Below are 22,534 nucleotides of genomic sequence, written 5' to 3' on the forward strand. Positions count from 1 at the left end.
AATATGTTGTTGTGGTTGCAGGTCATAAGGTAACCTGAAAATGGAATTGATTAATGTGGCTCAGATCCAAACATCCAGCCTACACTCCCTTCCCCTTCCTTCCTATACAATGTCTAGCAAGTAAGAGGAAAGATATCTCCTCCATATGGCTACACGGCCGGTGATACTTTGAATTGCAAACTAATTCTTATTTTAATTAAATGGCAGAGATTGCAATTCTTATATTTTTTATGTGCATCTCAGAAACTTCACTTCCTAATTAATCAGTTAGTGAAAATTAATGAGTTAGTGAAACTCATATTAAAACCAAACTAGCAAAAGTTGATTTTGCTTAAATGAAAAGCATACCCAAGGATGGTCATAATGTGCAGCCTACTTTACGAATAAGAATGTGGGTAAAGCAGAAAGCACAGACTACTCAGAACTATTTCCATATACTACAAAACTCATAGCTCAACTCCTGAACTGTATTATGAGTGCTAAAGTGGGCAAAATATTAAAAGTTAAATGGTATACATGCACAGTGCCTATGAGTGTTTTGGATTTAATACAAACCATGCAAGATGAGGCTAAAGGTTTTGAAGGGCATGTTCTAAGTGGCCTCTAGATTTCTCAGCGTGCCTTAAATCTGTAGTGCATGACAAACCATAGTACAGTCATTTGTTCCTTACAATGTTGTTGTTGTTGTTGTGTCCTTCGGCTTTTCCCGGTTAGGGGTCGCCACAGTGGAACTCCGGTCCGCTAATGATTGGCAGTAGATTTTTACATGCCGAGTTGCCGGTCCTGACGCACAACCTTCAACGAAGGTACGCCCATTCACACATGTCTCCACACAGAAGACGCTCTAGCTGAGAATCGAACAGGACAATGTCTTACTGTGAGGCGACAACGCTACTGCAGCACCACCACCGCATATGTAAAAGTTATTCAAAAGTGGTATTGCTAACAGAAGCACATGCATTCATAGGCGATCTAATATATTATGCATACCTCTCAATTGTCCAGATTTTTGCAGTATGTCCAGATTTTTGCCTCATATTTTTGGCCTGTTCCTCATACAATTTGTGGGGGTTTTTTGAATTTTTGTGGCAAATCAGTGAGAACAGAATTCACTAAATAATAACAGGCATTTGAGTTTCAGGCTACATATCCTTCAGAAAATGTAGCAAATTGCAAGACCGTTTATTCTAGCAACTTTCTAAGTTTATAAGAGCAATATTTAAAATGTGTTCCTATTTTTGGGGTTTTGTTCCCCCATTAATTTTGGCTTTGTCCAGATTTTTTGAGCTAAGAGGTTGAGAGCTACTAGTCACAGTCACCAAGAATCATTGTTCTAAATAGAGGTCAGTTTAGTATAGATTACTTTAATATCTACATATAAATAAATAAATAAATAAATAAATACAAAAATAAATAAAATGTTCACTATTACCTCTAAACTTAGCGCAATCTGTCTGATGTAGAGCATGTTCAGATCTTCCAGAATCCACAATCTGTCATCCATGTCTGGAATTCTTTCCCCTGGCATCCCTTAAGCAGCAGTTTCCAAAATAAAACAAAGGCTGTTCTCCCTTCAGTTACACCTCTCTCTTCTCTCTCACTGTACCTTTTCAGTGAGGCGCTTCTTGCTTAGAAGCAAAGTTTGCATGCCCTGGGTTCTCAGCTGTCATGTCCAGAAGAAATGTCCTTAAAATCCAACTTGCTTACAAAAATCCCTGCATCAATGCAGCTTACGAATAAAAGCACTCTGTTTGCACCATGCCTTAAATCGACATTTTCTTTAAAAAGTGCACCTAACAAAGCAACCAACAGTTGTAGTATTTCTTGCACTTTCAATTTTACATATATGATGAAAATAACTGTTTTTTATGGTAGGCAGCTACTTCCTTTCTCTCAGTGTTTCCTTTTCCAAATATGAAGTGCAACATCTCCCTTTTTTCTGTACCCACTTTGAATCTTCAGTTTACTGCACTCTTTAAATGACAATGGATTCATTGCATATCCACTTAAGAACATCCAAAGGCAAACAAAAGGGCCTTTTTATCTTGAGTTCAACAAAGTCTGCGAGCCTTCATCAGTACAACTCCTACACCAAAACATAAGAATTAAAAGTCCAGTTTAAAAAGCTGATACTGTCCACTGTTGTTTTCAACAGCACTAGGACTTGTCTTTTTTTTCTTTTTTAATTCCCTGTATTGGACAAATTACATCAATAAAGCCTATTCTCTCTGCTGTGGAGCAAGAAGGGCTCTTTATTTCACAGTCATACTGTTGCCAGTGTCCGAATGTGACTTTCTGCTTTCTGTTCTACATCCAGCGTGCAAGGGATCAAATGTACAGCTCCCACACAAAAGGGAGGGGAGCTACAATATTTTCAAATAGCAACTTTTTTCTTCTTTACACTTCTGATACATTATGTAACACAAAAGACTGTCTCTGTACACAGCCTTCTCTGAACAAAAAGGTCAGATAACACAGCCCATGGGAAACTATAGTCCAAGTGCATTTAATGTAAAATCCAGTAATGCCTTGTCCAGTAGCAATCCCTCTAAATTCTATGCAATTCACAGCCACTATTATAACATGGTCACTATAACAATACAGGCAGCAGACAACAGAGAATTGTTAACTATCAATTTGCTTTGTTTTTGAGAATGAATGGGATGTTTTTTAGAAGTTTAAATTGACTATTTGTCTTGGTCCCACTGCTTTCAATGACAGCAGAAAGACGAAGAAATGCTTTTACTTACAAAACATTAAAAAGTCAGCAAGCCAGAGTGAAAGTAACTAGGACAGCAATGCCTTACATGCATGCCTACACTCCAGTGCTTCAGAGACAAGTCTGTAGCACATGCAGATACTCGCAGCAGTCGTCTGTTCCCTTAGATGGCTCTTTGGGTCAGACACACAAAGGGAGTTGAAACCACTGTTGTAAAAAACAAAAAAGAGATAGAATCAGAAGACTGCAGGTTCCAGGCAGATGAACTCCAGTTTTCACCCCCGCTGGTGGTAGCCAAGTGTATAACCCCGTCCTTTGTTCTGTGATTGAAAGCTGTTGTAAATGGATCAGCACAGGAAGCAGCTGCAATTTCCTCACCCAGAGATAACTTCATTAAACGAGAGGGTTCCCTGTCAAGGTGGATGGGATACTGCACAACCTGCCACTCTCACAGTCCTGCTTTCACAGTACAGTGATAGAACAGTGCAGCTCTGAGACACTGAAAAATACACTTCCACACTGTATGACAGTTTACTCAACAAGGAACCAGATGTGTTTTTGACACACTGCACACAAAGCCTGAGAAACAAAGGTCAGTGACATAAAACAAGTTACTTAAAAGGACAGATTTTCAACTGATACTCCGCTACTCATACAGTGTCAGAGCCTGAGGTCTATTTTTGTAAGATGATCTCTTCACAAGAAACTCCCTTTAGGTTTTCACTAAGTACTGCAATCCATACAACAAGAGCTGGATAAGGTGTCATGACATTTCTAATTATTTCTTCCCTCCAATTTCCCCTCGTCTTCATCTAATTCATGCCTAAGCAAGTTTCATTTTTTTTCATGTTTGCATTCTAATTTGCAGTCACAAATGCTTGATCTTCCACTTTAATCTTTCTTTATACTATAGTCTCCTGTTTGGCTTTCGTTGCACCAAGCCATGTGGTCATGTCGCCTTCCCCGTTCTAACTGCAAGTAAGCAATCACTTTGTTGAATTACACACAGGAAACTCCCCTCCACCCCCACCCCCTCCTTCACCCTCCCTTCAGCCAGCCCACCAGACACAGCCACTAAAATCAGCGACTCCCAAAAACACATTCCTAAAACACACACACAGCTTTCACTTAAAGTTCAATCTAGCCACTCTCGCTTCTTCTGTCAATGCATCTCTCTATATTTAGACAACAGACCCTTGTTCACTTTGCTTTTGGTTTAAATTAACAGATTTTTTCCAGACTTTTAAGGATTTATGTGCTCCTGTGAACTCATAAACCTTGTATTAAAAAAAATATATATATATATCAAGAACTTGCATGCTCCTGGGAGTCTGAGAGGGATGAAGTACGTTACTTATGGTTATACACCCCTTTGCTTTCCAGCTAGCCGGCTGTATGATTACAATGGGCAGGATTTGCCCATCATAATGCATTTTTTCATTTAAGAACATGTAACTGTAGTATGATATAAGACACATGGAAACAAAATCTGCCCACCGTGTTCCTTTAACGCATCCACATTGAATGTATACTTAACATCAAACATGCACAGCAGGGACATGCTACTGTAATCCAGTCCACTGGCATGGTAGCAAGATGAATACAAAGAAATATACCAATTTAAGAAAACAAGAAAAAAAAAAAGAATCATGAATTGTAATGCTTCCTTGCTACAAATAATACTCTTGCATTGTAACTCCTCTCTTGTGGCATGCATACAAAGCCACCATATCAATGCTTTACTGTACTATAATACTTCAATCTCAATCGCAAAAAATAACAGGGGGCTGGAGGTAGCTCCCACCCACATACATGTCACATCTGCTGCTGCATTGGCCAACAGAATGCATTACCAGTAGTTTACGTTTTAATTTAAAAAATGAGAGGTGGAGGAGGAGTGCCTTCATATGCATGTCACGTTTGGGGCAGCTTTAGCCAAGAAGCTGTTACTTCATACTGTCAAAGAGTATAATAACTGGCATCTGCTTTAACAATGTTTGAAATGAATGGCATCACTTACAAACATGGAAAACAATAACATAAAATACAATAATGTGATTCCTTTTGTATTCAGCAATCATTTAACTTGACATAGATTCTTAAAGACAAAAGTCACAAGTAAAAAAGAAAAACAAACCTGCTATCAAAAATAGAAAATGCAACACCTTATTGATAGCAGGTTAGTTTTTCTTTTTTACTTGTGACTTTTATCTTTAAGAATTTATGTCATGTTACATGATTGCTGAATGCAAAAGGAATCACATTATTGTATTCAGCAATCAGCAATCATTTAACATGACACGGATTCTTAAAGGCAAAAGTCACAAGTAAAAAAGAAAAACAAACCTGCTATCAAAAATAGAAAATGCAAGCTACTAACACCTTATTGATTTTGTACCCTTTGGATTTATATGCTGTGGTACTTCTATTCAGACCTCCCAACCATCCCGAATTACTCATTTTTTACCGAGTTTTGGGGTCCAAATAATGGGATGCCACGATTCCCGAGTAGCACCCCTTCATTTCCGATTTTTTCCAGGTTTTTTGAATTTCTGCACTTTCGGAGCTGACTTCATCATGTGTGTGATGATGTCAGCACCGTCAGCCAGTCGGAATTGAGCTCAAGGGCTTTCCCAGCTGGCTGGCTGTTTGAAATCTGGCTTGCCAGCAACTAGAGTGTGAGCTGGTACGCTTTTTATTTTCCCTGCTGCGAGCTGGATTTGTATTGCCGATTTATGCATTGTATTTATTTAGTATGCTTTTTCTTTTCCCTGCTACGAGCTGGATTTGTATTGCTGATTGGAATGTATTTATATGCATTTTATTTTTCCTGTTGCTGGATTCTATTGCCCCGCTATTTTGGTATGTTGCTCTTACAGGGTACCGTACACCAAACTTAGAGCATTTCTCCTGTACACACAGCAATAGTTTTCACCTGGCAGTGTTACCATTTTTGCTAGCTTGAAGTTACAGGAGTTATATGAACAGAAACAAAATATTGTCAAGCTTACTAAATCTCAAAATTACATACAGTCAATCAGTACTTTGTAACATATATCAGAAGCATACATCAGTCAAGCTAACTATACCCACACCTGCGTAAACTTTGATGTAGGGTACGGCAAAAACATTGTTCAAACCATTCTGCCTTCAGCTCATTTTTATAAGTTGTTTTACATGAAAAGGTTCTGAGGTAGTAAACGGCTACTTTAACTTATCTTTTATTTTAAGTTTCAGGAGTTCATGGAAGAGCTAAATTCCTTTACTTGCTCTAATTTTAACTTAACTGTTTTGTTCTTTGTGCCATTTTAAGGTGGCATAAATGTGGCACAGTCTTCAAGGGCAAAATTCTTCAGACCAACAGATACTGCCTTAGGAGTAGATTATCAGGCTAACTGAAAACTATCTAAAAGCATACACTGGCTGAAAATCAAGACCAACTGCAAAAATTTAAGAAGGATTTCCTCTTCCCCCTTAGGTGAGCTGGTACTTTGTGCATAAGGCACAGCTCCCTGCATAAACTATATGGGAGCTGTATCTCCAATACAAAAATACATTTTGCCTTTTCTGCTGCTAGCGCTGGTTTTGACATATGAGTACTTCTCACTGGGTTATGTTCAGCTGAACAACCTATAGCCAAATTACCGCAGCAACATACATTTCATGTACACGATCTCAACTTAGACGATGCACTGCATCACATTAGTGCAATTAAAACAAGATGCCAGTATCTAAATCTGCTTTTGTTTTTATTCTCTTTCTTTGTATAACCATATATTGTTTGCAGTTCCACACTCCTTCAGCAGTCCTATCATCACCCACTTATTTGACAGCAATTGTTCACAAAGTGGTGACATGTCCCAACAACAGGGTCATGGAACTGAATTACATTTGATTGAGAGGATGCAGTTAGCGTATCTTACCTCTTTGCTTCTGGAGTCCATGCTCATGAAGATATAACACATTCTGCTTGCTGCTGACTCTGCCCTCTTCATCTGCTCTAGGAGGTCCAATCCAAGAGAGTTTAATACCCTCAGGTCCTTTACCCACTCACTTGTCATTTGTTCTACTCATAGATTCATAGATTAGTACTAGGCTAACTGCCCTTGCGAGCCATTTTAAGCCTAGCCAATTATCCCCTGTGAGATTCAAACCCTGTACCTTGTGTTTGTAAGGCAAACACCTTAACCATTAGGCCATCCTCCCAACCCCTCCCAACCTCTCTGCAGGTTATTTATTTTATTATTTTATCTACTTATGGATGGATGAATGGCGTTATTCATTTATTTATTTGTTTATCTTTATTTTTTACCTGTTTATCAAATAAGTAAGCTGGAGCAATGACCCTTTTCAGCCATGATCCAGGTTTATATAAAAGCAACAATGAAGCAGTGCTGATACAGTTAATTATTTTTAAACAATGTTACAAAGAGTGAGCATCCAAAAGTTACAAACTGGTGAGTTTCCAAGAACTGCAAATGAGCAAAAGTAGTAGTCACATGATTAACATACACAGACATGAAGTACACGGTGTATAAAATAATAGGTTTGCATACACAGAGATTACAGAATAATTACATTCATATACAGGTATGAGTGCACGTCAGTTTTGCTTCTATGACAACAGTACCATACCAGCTTTGCTTGTAGGAGTAGGAGTTATGCTGATTTCATACTGGTACTTCTCAGTAATTGTTGTTGTTGTTTTTCGGCTTTTCCCGGTTAGGGATCGCCACAGCAGAACTCCGGTCCGCTAATGATTGGCAGTAGATTTTCACGAACGCTGAGGTGCCAGCTCGACGTTCAACCTTCAATGAAGGCACACCCATTCACGCATGTCTTCCGAATGCTCACCCAACCGCGGGGAGGACATGCAGACTCCATACAGAAGGCACTCCCCGCACTCCACGCACTCCACGCACTCCAGCTGAGAATCGAATGGGAGAACCTCTTGCTGTGAGGCAACAATGCTACCGCTGCACCGTCGCGGCACTTCTCAGTAATTAAGAAAAAAATATCTGCCATGTTCTTAAAGTAAATACAGAATTATGCTGGTTCTGCTCTGCTTCTCCTACTAAGTTAGAAGGCTATTATATATTGTATAATATCTTTTTGAACAGTATGGGATGGATTCATGAATGCCTACACTACGTGTACATGATCTGTATTCAAGAACATACCTACCACTATTTTGTGCTGTCTATTTACTCAGAAAGATTAGATTAAGTGTAGATATAGTCTATAAATTACGGTAACCATTATGACTCCTTCTTGAGATTTAAGGTCATTCTCGATATTTAAGGCTGCAAGAAAATCAGTAGGAAAACTAAAATTAGGAGGAGGAAGGTGGAAGTTATGCTTGTGTTGTTTACTCACTCGGAATGGTGTACACTTAGTGTACACCTAGTCTCGATATTAATGAATCTGGCCCATAGCTTTTTTTATGATTGGTCATTAATTAAATAATATTCTCACTTTCTGGCGTACTTAAGGTTTTTGTTTGATTGAGTGGTAACCATGGTCTCAGAAGCATCCACACTCAGCTTCACTGAAAAAATATGCTCTTTCAGCTTACTTTGGAATGCAATGGAGGGTTCTTTGATTTCTAATCCGTGGAGGAAGATGATTCAAATAGGCTGAACCACATTTAGAGAATGTCCTCTCTCACATGGCTAAACCAAAGTGAGAGCCTGTTTAATGAAAGAGAATTATATGCATTACCTCTGCAAAACTATGAAGGTGACATAACCTCCTAACGATTAGTTAGTAAAAGTAGACAGCAAAGAAGGTTAATGTGAAGATCACAGTAGCATGCATTAGGGTTGCTCTACTAGCTTCACGTTATCAGTGTATTATCTTAAGATGTCAGTGATGGATTCTTGGATCAGCCAGGAATATAACTGAATATATATTTTTAAGTGATACTTCCACCAGGACAGCACTGGTAGCAGAGTAATTAAAATGCAAACATATCCAAGTTTAGGCAGCAATACATTTTTTCTAGGCCTTCTTGATTCTGGCATCAGAAAGTTTGAGATTTTTTACACCAAAGTTATAATTGTAGTAGTACCCTGTCTACTTCAGTTCAACATGGCATTTAAAATATAGTGTGGAGCCAAGAAGGAGCCTCAGATAGTTTTGATGTGTTACCCATCTGACGTTATTCCTAACATTCTAGACCAGAGATGCATTTGATAGCATTTGCATAATACTGAAAGAGATAACTGCTGACTTATAAGGGATTATTGGATGGCACAGTACTGCAGTGGTAGGCGTTGTCACCTCACATCAAAAGATTCTCTGGTTCCATTCTTGGCTGGAGTGCCTTCTGTGTGGAGTCTCCCTGCGTTCTTGTGGGTTTTCTCTGGGTACTCCGGTTTCCTCCCACATTACAAAGACATGTGTCTGGAGTACTTCTCCCCAGGCCTCTGCTGAAAATTAGCTTAGTTCCATGTTGGACTTTCACAGTAAACAAATGCTAAATAAAATTAAATAATAATACATTTATTGACAGCTTAGTTAGGGAGGTATGGTACCAAAGTTTTCGGAGTTGAATTCCAGTTGGTTGGGTAATTAAGATGAGAAGGACATCATCCACACACACAGTTATGCTTGCTGAGGGCAGATCTTGTCATTTAAGAACAGGGAGAACAGCATGGGGTCCATGACTGATATCTGGGGAATTCCACAACTAAAGCGCCCTGCATCTTACAGCAAATCACCAGCTCACCATGTGAGGACTCCAATGCCAGCGTTTATTTTTGTATTTTTTAGTGACAGTTTTGAAATCAAGGGTGTTGCCATTTAAATGCTGCTAGTTAACAAGCCAATGTTCAAGATCTTACAGATTTAGTCTTTGCATAGATTGCAATGGCAGTACTAAAACCTGGATGAAATACATTGAGAATTACTTAAGAAGCAATCTTTTTTCATATTTTTATAGAATTAGCCCAGACAGCTTGCTGACCATCAGATCTCTTTTGGTCACTCAACCTATTTCTTCTTTGACAGACAAAAGGGCTCATCATCCAGGTAGCGATTAGAGTAGATTTGTTTCTTTTTTCATTTCTTCCCCGTGGCCCTGAGTGCACACTTGGCGAAGCACAGAGAATGAAATGTGCAATGGGCTGACCATAGAAGACCTCCCTGTTTTAGAAGGAGCACAGGCTTCAAGTAGACCTGCCTGTCCTCCTGCAACATGGAAATTGCACTAATCTGTATGTACCTCTGAGTGCACACAATCTCACCAACCCCCACCCCAGAGGCAGAGAAGCATATCTTCACTACACCCTTGGGTAAAAGTTAGGGATTCGTTTCTCTGCTCCATGGGTCCAGGTTGTACTTGTTCACGTGTTCCAGTATCTGTGAACTGATTAACTTCTTAAAGATTTTACTGATAGAATAGAGGAGGTCTGCCATTGGCATGAAGTTTAATGGTGATGAAAGGGAGGCAATACTTGAGAGAGGAAGGGCATGTTAAGGCCTTGCTATGTCTAATAATGGTGGCTGCAAAAAGGCAATTACTAGAAAATGGAAATCAAAATCTAAACCAACTATACTGAAAGTAGTGAATATAGTAACAGAGATAAAACAACTGGAATTGAGACCTTTAGAAATGTGTAGGGGTAAACTACATAGGAAAAATGGGAATTGTGGGAACAATACATACAAGAGAGGAATGAGGCCTAAAAGGCAGCAGGATTTAAATGAGCTATGTAATGTCTGAGTTTGAAAGTTTGGGTATATTATAAGTGATGTATAATGTTTGCAACTGGAAGTGTGTCAGTATGGTTTGTGATGTAAAATGCTTGTCACTGGGATTGTGTCAGTGTGGTTTGTTTTCGTTTGTATAAATGTACGATTGCCTACATAGCAAGTGATGTTTTAATGAAGATGTTTCTTGTTTTAAAAAACAGGCAGGAATTGAATAATTTATGTAATATTGCTTAGGTTATATGATATATAGCAATATATGTGAAGAATAATGTTTGTTATGTTAATATAGTTTGAGTACTTTTATATGAATATAAATTTACCTATTTCACAAGTGAGAATTCAATAAATGTGCTTGAAAAAAAAGTGTGTTTAAACTGTGCATGTACTCAACCAGTGTTTAAGGAGAATTAAAAAGGTAGACAAGTGGCTTTGATATATGTGATGCTGCCACTTTCAGGAAGGATGGGTGAAGCTATTTGGCCCTCTGTCATTTAATACTTTTCTAATACTGGAGTTCTTTAAAATGGAGCATAAGATAACAATCCCTTAAGGAGTTATTTTGGATGTTAGAAATGTTTTCAATTTGATGAAAATTCTTGTGGTGCAGTAGTATTATAATTTGCCATTACCCCACAAAGCTTTTGTCATCAGTGAAAGAGATACTTAGGGGAGCTGTACAGATGTGGATTTTATATGTCACTTGTACTGTCAAATTCCTGAATCCAGATTTTTTAGGGCGAATTGCTGATTTCTGATATATTTTGATTTTGCAGTGTCAATAAGAATTCTATAATTTTCCCAAGTTCCAAGAAAGTTTGAATATTAATGTTTGGGGTTGTGTTTCTATATTTTCTATGGTAAATCCTTATGTTACAAAGCACTTTGAATTATAGTGTCATCTTTGAGCATTTTATTCTTACCTTTGAGTCACCTGCATCAAATAGGTAATAAGTTGTCTTGGGTTGCAGTTGTCTGGTTCATAATGAAGGTCATTGACATATCTGGATCCTTTTCTTGGTACAACTCAGTCTAATCATTTGTTTTCAAACTTGAACTTAGGTTATTTCCTCTCCTTCCTGAAATGGACCTAACACAAGTGTATTGTGGTGTTTTAAAGGACTACTTCGAAATGATAGCACAACGGTTACTCATACTCAGAGAGTACTAAGATATTTGTCCAGCAATGGGATATATTTGCCAAGATAAAAATCTATTATAGAGTCCTTGTCAGTTATTGCTATTGCTGTATGCTGGGTGTTTTTTGGGGGGTTTTTTTGCTTCTTTGCTTAAGACCCATTAAACCAAGCAATTTAGTTTGGGGGATTGTTGTTCCAATTGCATTAAAACTGAAATCACTGAAAATAATGTTTCTTTTTTGTTTATTTGTTTGTTTTGGCATTAATGGATGTATATTGTTAACTGGTCGTTCTGTTAAGTTGTGAAGTGTTTGTGGCCAGGATACAGTACAGATCATTTTACATAGAGCTTTACCTACGGCCTTTCTGCCAAGTTGATCATGCTCTCCATATCCTTTATTATACTATTCCTCTAATCTGCACAACTGTATGTTTTTTTTAACTGTCTGTTCTGATTATAACACACCAATCAGTCTTAGGCTCATCCTTGCACTCCCTCCCTCCTCATACTTGTCAGCCTCTTGGAGTAAGAAATCTGTACAAAGCAATAAATAAAAGTGGGACAAAGGCACAAAAATAGGGACAATTTTGAAATATATACAAACTTAGAAAGTCGATAATAGTTTTTGTATTAGCATGAATTGTCTGAAGGGTATGAAGTCTGAAAGTCAAATGTCTGTCATTATTTTCTAACTTCAGTCTTTAATGATTTGCTACTAATGTGCCAGAAAAACAGAATTTTATGAAAAATGGACTAAAAATATGAGGCAAAAATCTGGGCATTCTGCAAAAATCTGTATAGTTGAGAGGTATGTCCCTCCTCCATAGATAATCCTATAGCTCCTTTCTGGCAATCCCAGATATATATCTTCACCAGATGAGCCTCCAGCTCCTTGGGCAGTTGAACTTGTGTCATAGTTTTTAAGCTGGTAAATGAGGATCCAATTAAAAGTAGTGGACAGGGTGGAAAAGCTATCATCCCCAACCCAGTAAGAGTGACACAGAATGGTATCAGCACACCTGGTACATGCACCCAACCACCAGGCAAAGGACACTGAATAATTCCCCCTAAGTTAGCTGTTAGCATGTGAGACTCCTTTTCTCCACCAGAGGTTGGACAGGAAGCTATCCCATTTACCCCCCTTCATTTGAGATAGGAGAGCTGACCATTGTCTGTTTCATGCTAGCACTCCCTGGCCAACTCTGCCAGTGTTCTCAGCCCATTCCCAAACATGTGCCATCAGCAGCACAGATGGATGACTTGCTTGATTGCTAACAGGCCAGATAGTTGCACCATTTTGTGATCATCAAAGAGGTTAATTCTGTTATCTTTTCCTTCAGATGTGTCAGGAAAAAAAAGAACACTGACAAATACTTAACTCAGGATCTCCTTTTGTGGTACTCTACTAGTCACTTTCCATATCCCTGACACTGACTTTCTGACCACAACCTTTTGTGTCTAACCCTTCAACCATTCAACAAGCACAGCCCTCAGTCTCAAGTCCTATATTTAGCCCTTCCAGTTAATTGCCTTGTTGAGTCCAAGTTAACCATATCAACTACAATATTGCTGTTAAGTTCTTCTGTAATCCAGTTGTAAAACCCGATCAAGTCTGACTGACATCTCCTCTGATCATGAAGCCATGTAAAATGTTGTCCTAGAGACTGTTTCCTATAGGAATGCAACCAGTGTTGCCCATCTCTGTGATTTTTCCTGGCACTACTGTTGAGCTAACAGGCCTTCTGTTCTCTACAGTTTTCATTACCCCCTCCATTTTACATGGGTACCTCTCTTACTTTCTTTCAGTCGTTGGCCTCTTCTGCACTGGACAGTGATTTGTTGAAAATCTTTCTTGGCAGATCTGCCAGCATATGCTTGTCAGATTCCCGAGGAGTCTGGGAAGTAGAGCGCTTGATCTCTGTGCTTTATCTTCCCTTATGGCCGCCAGTTTCCTCTCCATCTTTTCAGTCTCTAGCCTGGTATCCATTCCCTGCTTTTCCCATTCTGCCCTAACTCCTTTTCAACATGGTGGTACCCTCCTCCTGGATGCCTTTATGATGAATGGAGCAAATAATTTATTCAAGACTTGTCCTTTGTCCCTGCCTTCAGTAATATTCCTCTCATCTTTGCTACTTTAGGCCTGGTCTGTACCTTCCTTCCTTCCTCCTTGCTTCTATAAACCTAAAAAATCTTTTATTTTCCTTCTTGAACCAGTCTGTCAGCTTCTGATTAGCTTACATGTTTTCATGTCCTTCTACCTGCCTGCTCATACTGTACCTGCAGCATCTCTCCCTTTCCTAATATTGTACACCGTACATTTCCCATAGCCTCACATTCTTGTGTAGCCACACTAGCTTACTCTTCTTTGTGCCTCTTTCTCTCGTCCTCAAACTCTTGTCCATAGTACAGAGTCTCTGTCCTTGACCCACTTCCACAGCATTTTTATTTCCTCAGTTTTCCTCCAGACCCTTAACTCATCTTTGATCTTGTCTGCCAGCTCATCATAAGCCATTCTTCTAAAATTCCATACCAATTCCTTTGTATTCCTATCCCCTACTATAAACCACACAGAGGCATGACCATTGCTAACAGCAGCTTCACCTGGACATCCATAATTCCCTTAATCATGACTTCATTAGTTCTCAATTTGATCTTATACTTCTGGGCCAGTTAGTTGAACCCCTCATGGTCCAAAGCCTTAGTCAACTCCCACTTCTTCTCTGTGCTAGAGATCAGAATTGTCTATTCTGCAACTGACAGATTCAAATTCCTCATGAGTACTATCTTCTTTTTTTCCACTCACTTATGCATTACCTTCCCCAGTCTCTCAATGTGTCTCCCTGACATATATGGATGTTGATATACTGCAGCATTCTTCTTCCTCTACCTTATCAACAAGAGCACTTACCCTACACTCCGACACTACCACTGTCCTCTGTGGCCTGGCACTTCAGGCTCTATTTTATGTAGATTGTTACTCTGTCTCCATCTCTACATTGTTTGTAATTTATTAGCATCTCCTACTGCAGTACCACCATGCCCTACCATCCCTACACTGTAATTTATTAACATATCCTACTGCAGTACCACCATGTCCTACCATCCCTACACTGTAAATTATTAACATCTCCTACTGCAGTACCACCATGCCCTACCATCCCTACACTGTAATTTATTAACATCTCCTACTGCAGTACCACCATGTCCTACCATCCCTACACTGTAATTTATTAACATCTCCTACTGCAGTACCACCATGTCCTACCATCCCTACACTGTAATTTATTAACATCTCCTACTGCAGTACCACCATGTCCTACCATCCCTACACTGTAATTTATTAACATTTCCTACTGCAGTACCACCATGCCCTATCATCCCTACACTGTAATTTATTAACATCTACTGCGGTACCACCATGCCCTACCACCTCGTTATTAGCACATATGTCTTGCAAATTTTGCCTTCTCTGTTGCATTACTGCATACAGCTACACAGACTCCAACTTAGACTTCTGCATTGCGTACATATACTTCCCAGGCATGCTCTGAATGACTCCTGTGTGTTCCTGTGCTATATTCTGTGGACATGTTTTCTAATATTTCCAAACCCTCTTTCATTTTTTATTGTTGCAGTCTGTCATTATACCTCCTGATCTTCTCCTTCTTTAGTCTGTTGGATTCTGACTCTGGTAACACTCCTGGAAATGCTGTCTCCTACCCTGAAGCCTGGCATCTCTTTGCCATCGCCCTATCCCTGTTTGCTACCACCTCAGCTATTGCCTGTAAGATGTTCTTCTGCCTATGTGCACTACAGTACATTTACTTCCTCTTCTTCTTTGGGTCATCTCCCATGCTTTAATAAGTCTAAGCCCCAGGGTTAGATCTGTCCTGTCTCCCTTTCTAAGACCCTTAATCACCTTGGTGATTAAGTCTTCAGTCACCAAAAGTGTCTTCTCTCTTGCTAACCTACTTTAATTTCCTTCACTTTCTGCAACATGTCACTGTCCCTCCTACCTGTAACATCACTATCCCTCCTACCTGTAACATTTCCCCTTCCATCTCCACCACAGCAGACCCTCTTCTAAATACCGCAGTTGATACCTATTCTTTTGGCCTTTTCCCCTCCCATCTAGCTGGATGCCTCTTCCTACTCACTTTCCTTCTGCTTTCCATTGGTTCATGTATGATTACCTCTGTTTCTGTCTCCTGCTTTCCATTGGTTCATGTATGATTACCTCTGTTTCTGTCTCCTGCTTTCCATTGGTTCATGTATGATTACCTCTGTTTCTGTCTCCTGCTTTCCATTGGTTCATGTATGATTACCTCTGTTTCCTGCTTTCCATTGGTTCATGTATGAGTACCTCTGTTTCTGCCTCCTGCTTTCCATTGGTTCTTGTATGATTACCTCTGTTTCTGCCTCCCTTTCATCACTTGTTACTGTTGTTTGCATCTTTCATTTCACCTTGGCCTCCTTAACCCTGTCCTCTCTTTCTTGACAGCCTGTCACACTTTCTCCCTTTATGCTAATCTGTCCTGCCCCACTTACATGTATTCAACTGACAACCATTGCCCATAACTTCACGTCTCTCCCTCCTACCTTTCCCAGATCCATCCTTTTTACTTATCCCACGTTCTATCACCCCTTTTGAGTTTTAATCTGCTGTTTCTGACCTTGCTAACCACTCCAGTACAATCTCTAGTTCCTATAGTCTAACCTGAAGCTACCCCATACCCTGCAGGCCTCACAACCTCTACCATCCCAAAGAACTATGATCTAAACTACTTTCTCTCATTCTGAACATCCTTTACCCATCCCTTAGTTCCATACCTCTCAAATGTCCAGATTTCTGCCTCTTATTTTTGGTCTGTTTCTCCAAAAATTGTGGTTTTCGGGCAAATCACTGAGGACTGAAATCAGAAAATAATGACAGAAATGTGAGTTTTAGACTTCATATCCTTTATAAAATGAATGCTAATGCAAAAACTGGTATTCTATTAACTTTCTGCGTTTGTAGGAGTAATATTTAAAAACTGTCCTTATTTTTGGGCCTGTGTGCCCCCATTCTTTATGGCTTTGTCCAGATTTCTTCCTCCAAGAGGATAGCAGGTATGCTTGGTATCCCTTGTTGCCCAGCCTATACTGTTCCTTTCATTCTATTCCATTCTTAACTCCCTTAGTTTTGCATTTTTTGTAATTTTTTTGTTAGGCTTATTTACTCTGACGTCCACTATGAATAGGAAATGCAATGGTTCGGCTTTTCTTGGCCTTTACACATTTCTAAGACAAACATCAAAGTTAACATAATCTGTATCTCAGCCATCATAACACACTGGTAACTGCATTCCAATATTATTTATACATTTTACTCTTAATATTCATAACCTGGGGTGAGTGAACTGATGGCTGCAAATAATTTTCAGTTATAAAGTAAGCCATCAGCATAAAAGTTATATACACTGACATATTTTAAGGTATAAAGGAATGTGTTTTAGTCCGCAGCACAATACTATGTCACAGGTTTATTCAAACCAGGAAATGTCCAGGAATGCTGTTGTACATAGAAACATTTCAATAAATAAGATTAATTTTAACATTATTAGAAAGTGTGGTATTAATTAATCAGGTAACTATGATGAATTTGATGATAGGTGTGGCTTGTACATATATAAAGGTCACAGGTATGATTTTCCATGCAACTTCTATTGTTCTTATAAAAAAAAGTTCAGTTTTTGAGCATCTGAAAAGCTAGCAATCCTAACTGAAAACCCATGTACAAGCAAAGGAGAATACAGATGCTGCAAATATAGTAATGTGAAGAGAGGAGCAAACATCATCCTCCAAAGACTTGTGAGATATCACCACTAACCACTGTACCACCACACTGCAGTAACTACACAGCATCCCTGATATCAGGAGTCTCAACACACACACATGTGCACACACACACACACACACACACACACACACACACACACACACTATCATGTATGCACATACACCGTATATACATAAGCACACACACACATATACACACTAACATGTATGCACATACCATACATATACACACAGAAACACTTAGGCATATACACACTCACACACACATGCACATACAAAACACACACACACACACATGCAAATAAACACATACACACACAGACACACACACACACACATACACACATATATATATATATATATATATATATATATATATATATATATAGTTTACTATCTGTCGAAAGATTTTACTCTTCTAACATATTCTGGAAGAATCACACCAAGTTCTTGTAAGCAAGTAAAACAGCTTTATTTTACATGCATGGAGACCTGCTACATGATGGTAGTATGCCAGCAGTCTGGTTACTTGCACTTTGAGTTCTCCTTATATAGACCCTCCTGCACGTACATACACGTAGCACACAGAACATTAATTAGAAGTGATAGTTTGATTACTTGTTTTTACCAGCCAGTACCACAGTTATTCTTGCACCATTAACTTTCTTATCAGCAGTTTAAGATTAACTTCTGCATTCCTCAGTGATCAACATTTTCCAGAACATTTCAGTTTGCATGCAGTGAACATTTTTCTGCTTAACCCTTTATATACAGAATACAAAATATGTTGACTTCAGTATTTTTCCACATTTCCCCCCTTACAACATTTTGTATACTGTTTATTTTACACAATCCCAGATACGTTGTATACCTTCTCATAATCAGAGAAATATGCTTTTGTAGCATTGGCAGAGATAACCTTCGATATTATCATTTTGATACATGGTATGCAACAGCAGCCAAGCAGCAAAAATATGATTGCACCAACACATACAGCAATTAAAATGTTCATCAACACAGAACCCCAGTTTACAAACAGGTTTTGGAAAAAGTCAGTCAAGGGGTTTGGACCAGGTTTAGTCAGTTCAGAAACTTGTTGAATTATTTCAAGATGGCTCTGAATCGCATGCTCGTTATCAGGAATGAACGAGCAGCACTCCTCGTGTATGAGAGCGCAAGTACCTCCTTTCGCAGCTAGGGTGAAATCGAGCGCCATACGGTTCTGCAACACTACTGTTCTCATCGCCGTTAATTCGTCCGTCACCAATTCTAGCGCTGAAAATGTCGCATTACTCAGAGTCTCTAACAGTTTTGACAGTTTTCTCAGTTCCCAGATGGATTTTACTGTCCCATACGCTGGCAAAATACCAGCCCAAGCAATTACATCATCGCCTAGGTCCATATGTGAGAGTCCTTTGTTGCTGACGTGTGCCAAGTCATGGTGATAAATCCATGACGCATCAATGTTACCTACGGGATTAATAGGTTTATTAAGAGAACGTGCATTTCGTATTTTACTTTGAGGTAATACATTTGCGTGTCTGATAGCTGGTATCAGATATCCCAAAAAACAACTTCCTGACCAGCCATATGGTAACCATTTATATGCTTTCCTACCACAAATAAAATAACAATCATTTGTTTTGATGGTAATATTGGTTGCAAATTCATAACTCCCATTTGGCTTTAGCCCCTTAAATAACAGGCCATATACATACAGCATTTTTTCAACAAAACTAGTATCATTTACATTGATGTCTTTTTTTATAGCTCCAAACTTGGTTTCACACTGCCCTTCTAGGGTACAATTATGAACTATTGTCAAATTACATTGGCTCAGCCCCACCTTAACTTTTCCAATCTTTTGAAAACACACTGTTCCATTTTGGCGCCCCAGAAGAGGCAGCACCACCTTGTCTCTCAGTGGTACTTCTGTGGTTTCAAACAACAAATTATTCCAAGTATCATTTGTTCCCAGAGGGGCTGTCCCTAACATTAAGCCACTATGTACAGTAGGTATTACAGTACATACCCAACAATTTGAGACATTCATTGAGGATGCATATGCATATTTAATCGCTTGATATGTATTAAAGTTTGGATGCCAGCTGGTGTGTTTGTCTCTTTTTGAATGGCTAGCTTCATTAAAAAACAAAAATATTACAATCACAATAGTTATAAACAATAAAATATTGCAAAAGAACCATTTTCTCTTATTCTCATTATTGTCCTTCATGGTTACTGCTGTCTGTTTGTTCCTCAGGGGAATTCAATTTTTTATCTAACTTAAAATGTTTTACAATGCGTTAGGTGGATCCATGAGGACCTTTCTTTAATCTGAACTGCCATTGGAGTTGTGACTTCCGTGATTTTGTCGTCTCTTGAACCTGAAAAACAATCCTTTGTTAAACAGCTGTTAGTATTGGTCAGCATTTTCCTCATGTACTCAGCTATCTCCTCACCCCCCTCACGTTCCGCAGGCAACAAGTTTTGCCACTGCGGGATGTAATAAGGTCTCCCATACAACAACTGAAATGGGGTGACTCCTTTTGAGGTGGGAGTTGTCCGCATGAAAAGGAGGGCTAGAGGTAGACAGGTAATCCAAGACTGATGTGTCTCAGCCGTGAGTTTTCTTAACTTGCCTTTTAGAATGCCGTTGTGGCGTTCCACCAACCCTGCTGACTGTGGGTGGTAGGCACAATGGTGTTTCAATTCAATTTGGAAAACTGTAGACAGTTTCTGAATGATCTGATTGACAAAATGCATGCCATTGTCAGAGTAGATGCGTGTAGGAAGTCCAAAGTGCGGAATGATGTGATTGACCAAAATATTAGCCACTGTTTGAGCATCCGGATGTGTCACCGGAAAGGCCTCAACCCACTTAGTAAATGCATCTACTATCACTAACACAAACTTCTTTAGTTGTGCCGGGGTCAATTCGATGAAGTCCATACATATTGTATGAAATGGATAGGGGGGTGTTGGAAATGATGCCGGGGCAACTCTGACCCCTCCCCCATGGTATTTAGCACATACTATGCAGGATAGGCAAAAACGTTTTGCATATGCAATGAAACCCTTGGTCCAAAAGGTAAGGTGGATAATTCTAACCATAGCTGCAGGGCCCAGATGGGAAGGGCCATGCACGACTAGTGCTGCATACCTAAAAAGATTAGTAGGCAAAACATATTTATTATCTGGTCCCACATAGATTCCTTTGTTCTGTCTAACACCATACCTAGTCCAGAGTTGTTTTTCCTGTACTGTGCTAAGTTCCTGCATGACTTGTAAGGTTTGCAAATCAAACTTATCTGTTGGTTGTAATTCTGTAGGTGTGGTTTCAAGTGAAAAGGTACTGGACATAGCTGCCTCTTTGGCTGCTTTGTCTGCTAGGGCATTACCAAGTGATACCGGGTCCTTAGCACGGGTATGAGCAGCGCATTTACAGATGGCCAAATCCCATGGCCGTTGGACGGCTTGTAGTAATTCAAGGATTAGTTCTTTGTGCATGTCTTTCCCCGAGGTTGTAACCATCCCCCTATTTTTCCATTGCTGAGCAAACACATGTACCGTAGAGAAGGCATATTGACTATCCATATAGATAGTGACATTCCTGTCCTCCGAAAGGAGACATGCCCTTGTCACAGCAATCAGTTCCGCTGCTTGAGCGGATAAGTTCCCGGGGAGTGGTCTTGCCTCTATTATCTGATATGTCGAAAGATTTTACTCTTCTAACATATTCTGGAAGAATCACACCAAGTTCTTGTAAGCAAGTAAAACAGCTTTATTTTACATGCATGGAGACCTGCTACATGATGGTAGTATGTCAGCAGTCTGGTTACTTGCACTTTGAGTTCTCCTTATATAGACCCTCCTGCACGTACATACACGTAGCACACAGAACATTAATTAGAAGTGATAGTTTGATTACTTGTTTTTACCAGCCAGTACCACAGTTATTCTTGCACCATTAACTTTCTTATCAGCAGTTTAAGATTAACTTCTGCATTCCTCAGTGATCAACATTTTCCAGAACATTTCAGTTTGCACGCAGTGAACATTTTTCTGCTTAACCCTTTATATACAGAATACAAAATATGTTGACTTCAGTATTTTTCCACACTATCATTATGTCGAAAATTAAAAAAAGTGTACTTATCAGTGAAGTGTTTCACCAAAAGTACACAATTCCAAACCTTCCTAAAGTCGAAAAACAGCTGTTAATGTTGAAAATGTCGCTTGTGACATTTGACACTTAACAGCAATCCCACCCTTCCCTTAACTCCCTAACTAACTAGCCTAAACTCACGTTTATGCAGGGGGGCAAGCACCCCTGCACCCCCCTGTGGGGGGCTGTGCCCCCCACACACCCCCTAACTTAATTTTCCAACTACGAGATCACACTACAGTGAGGAAATGGATGTATTTCCCTAACCGCACTGTACCGCGATCCCCTTACATGAGCGAACGTTATAATTGCGAATGCACAGTCCATTCGCAATAATAATGTTCGCTCACATAACCTGCCAAAATATGAAGTATTCAAACTTCTGTTGTTCAAATACTTCATAGCCGTGCAATTGCACGGCGAAATTATCATAGTAAACCTATATATATATATATATATATATATATATATATATATATATATATACACACACATATACACACCCAAGCACAAAGACTTACACATGACACATGCATGACAAATGCATAGTCAAATTCACATTCACACACACGCACACACACACACACACACACACACACACACACACACACACACACACACACACACACAAACACACACATCAACATACATGTAGCCACAAACACATGCATGAACACAGATAAGCACAAATGCGCACACACATACATGCATCTGCACGCGCACAGATACGTACCTTCAAACACATGCTCACATACATACATACACAAGCAAATGTGTACACTGAGACACACACACATACATACACACACAGAAAATCACTCAGATAAAATTAATTCTGGGAACCTGCATTATTGGTGCTATTAGGACAAACTTGCCAGTCAGCTCTCATTTATCTTCCTGCCATTCCAGTCACGTCTTCTACTGTTTGTAAATCCTAAGTTTGTGATCCACCACTG

At 39.3% G+C, this 22,534-nt stretch overlaps 1 protein-coding gene across 2 annotated transcripts in view; it reads right to left on the bottom strand.

The window, feature by feature from the left end:
- The window catches only part of RTKN (rhotekin), a 1,021,076-nt gene extending 1,017,399 nt beyond the window's left edge, over nt 1–3,677 (bottom strand). For both annotated transcript variants that reach the window (XM_044064015.1, XM_044064018.1), the window contains exon 1: nt 1,433–3,677. In XM_044064015.1, coding sequence (XP_043919950.1) covers nt 1,433–1,528 — 96 coding nt within the window. In that variant the 5' untranslated portion in view covers nt 1,529–3,677. The remainder of the gene's footprint in view (nt 1–1,432) is intronic.
- Between the last annotated feature and the right edge of the window lie 18,857 nt (nt 3,678–22,534).

The sequence above is a fragment of the Protopterus annectens genome, chromosome 2.part2 (assembly GCF_019279795.1).
Source record: "Protopterus annectens isolate FY-2018-M chromosome 2.part2, PAN1.0, whole genome shotgun sequence".
Classification (NCBI taxonomy): domain Eukaryota; kingdom Metazoa; phylum Chordata; order Ceratodontiformes; family Protopteridae; genus Protopterus; species Protopterus annectens.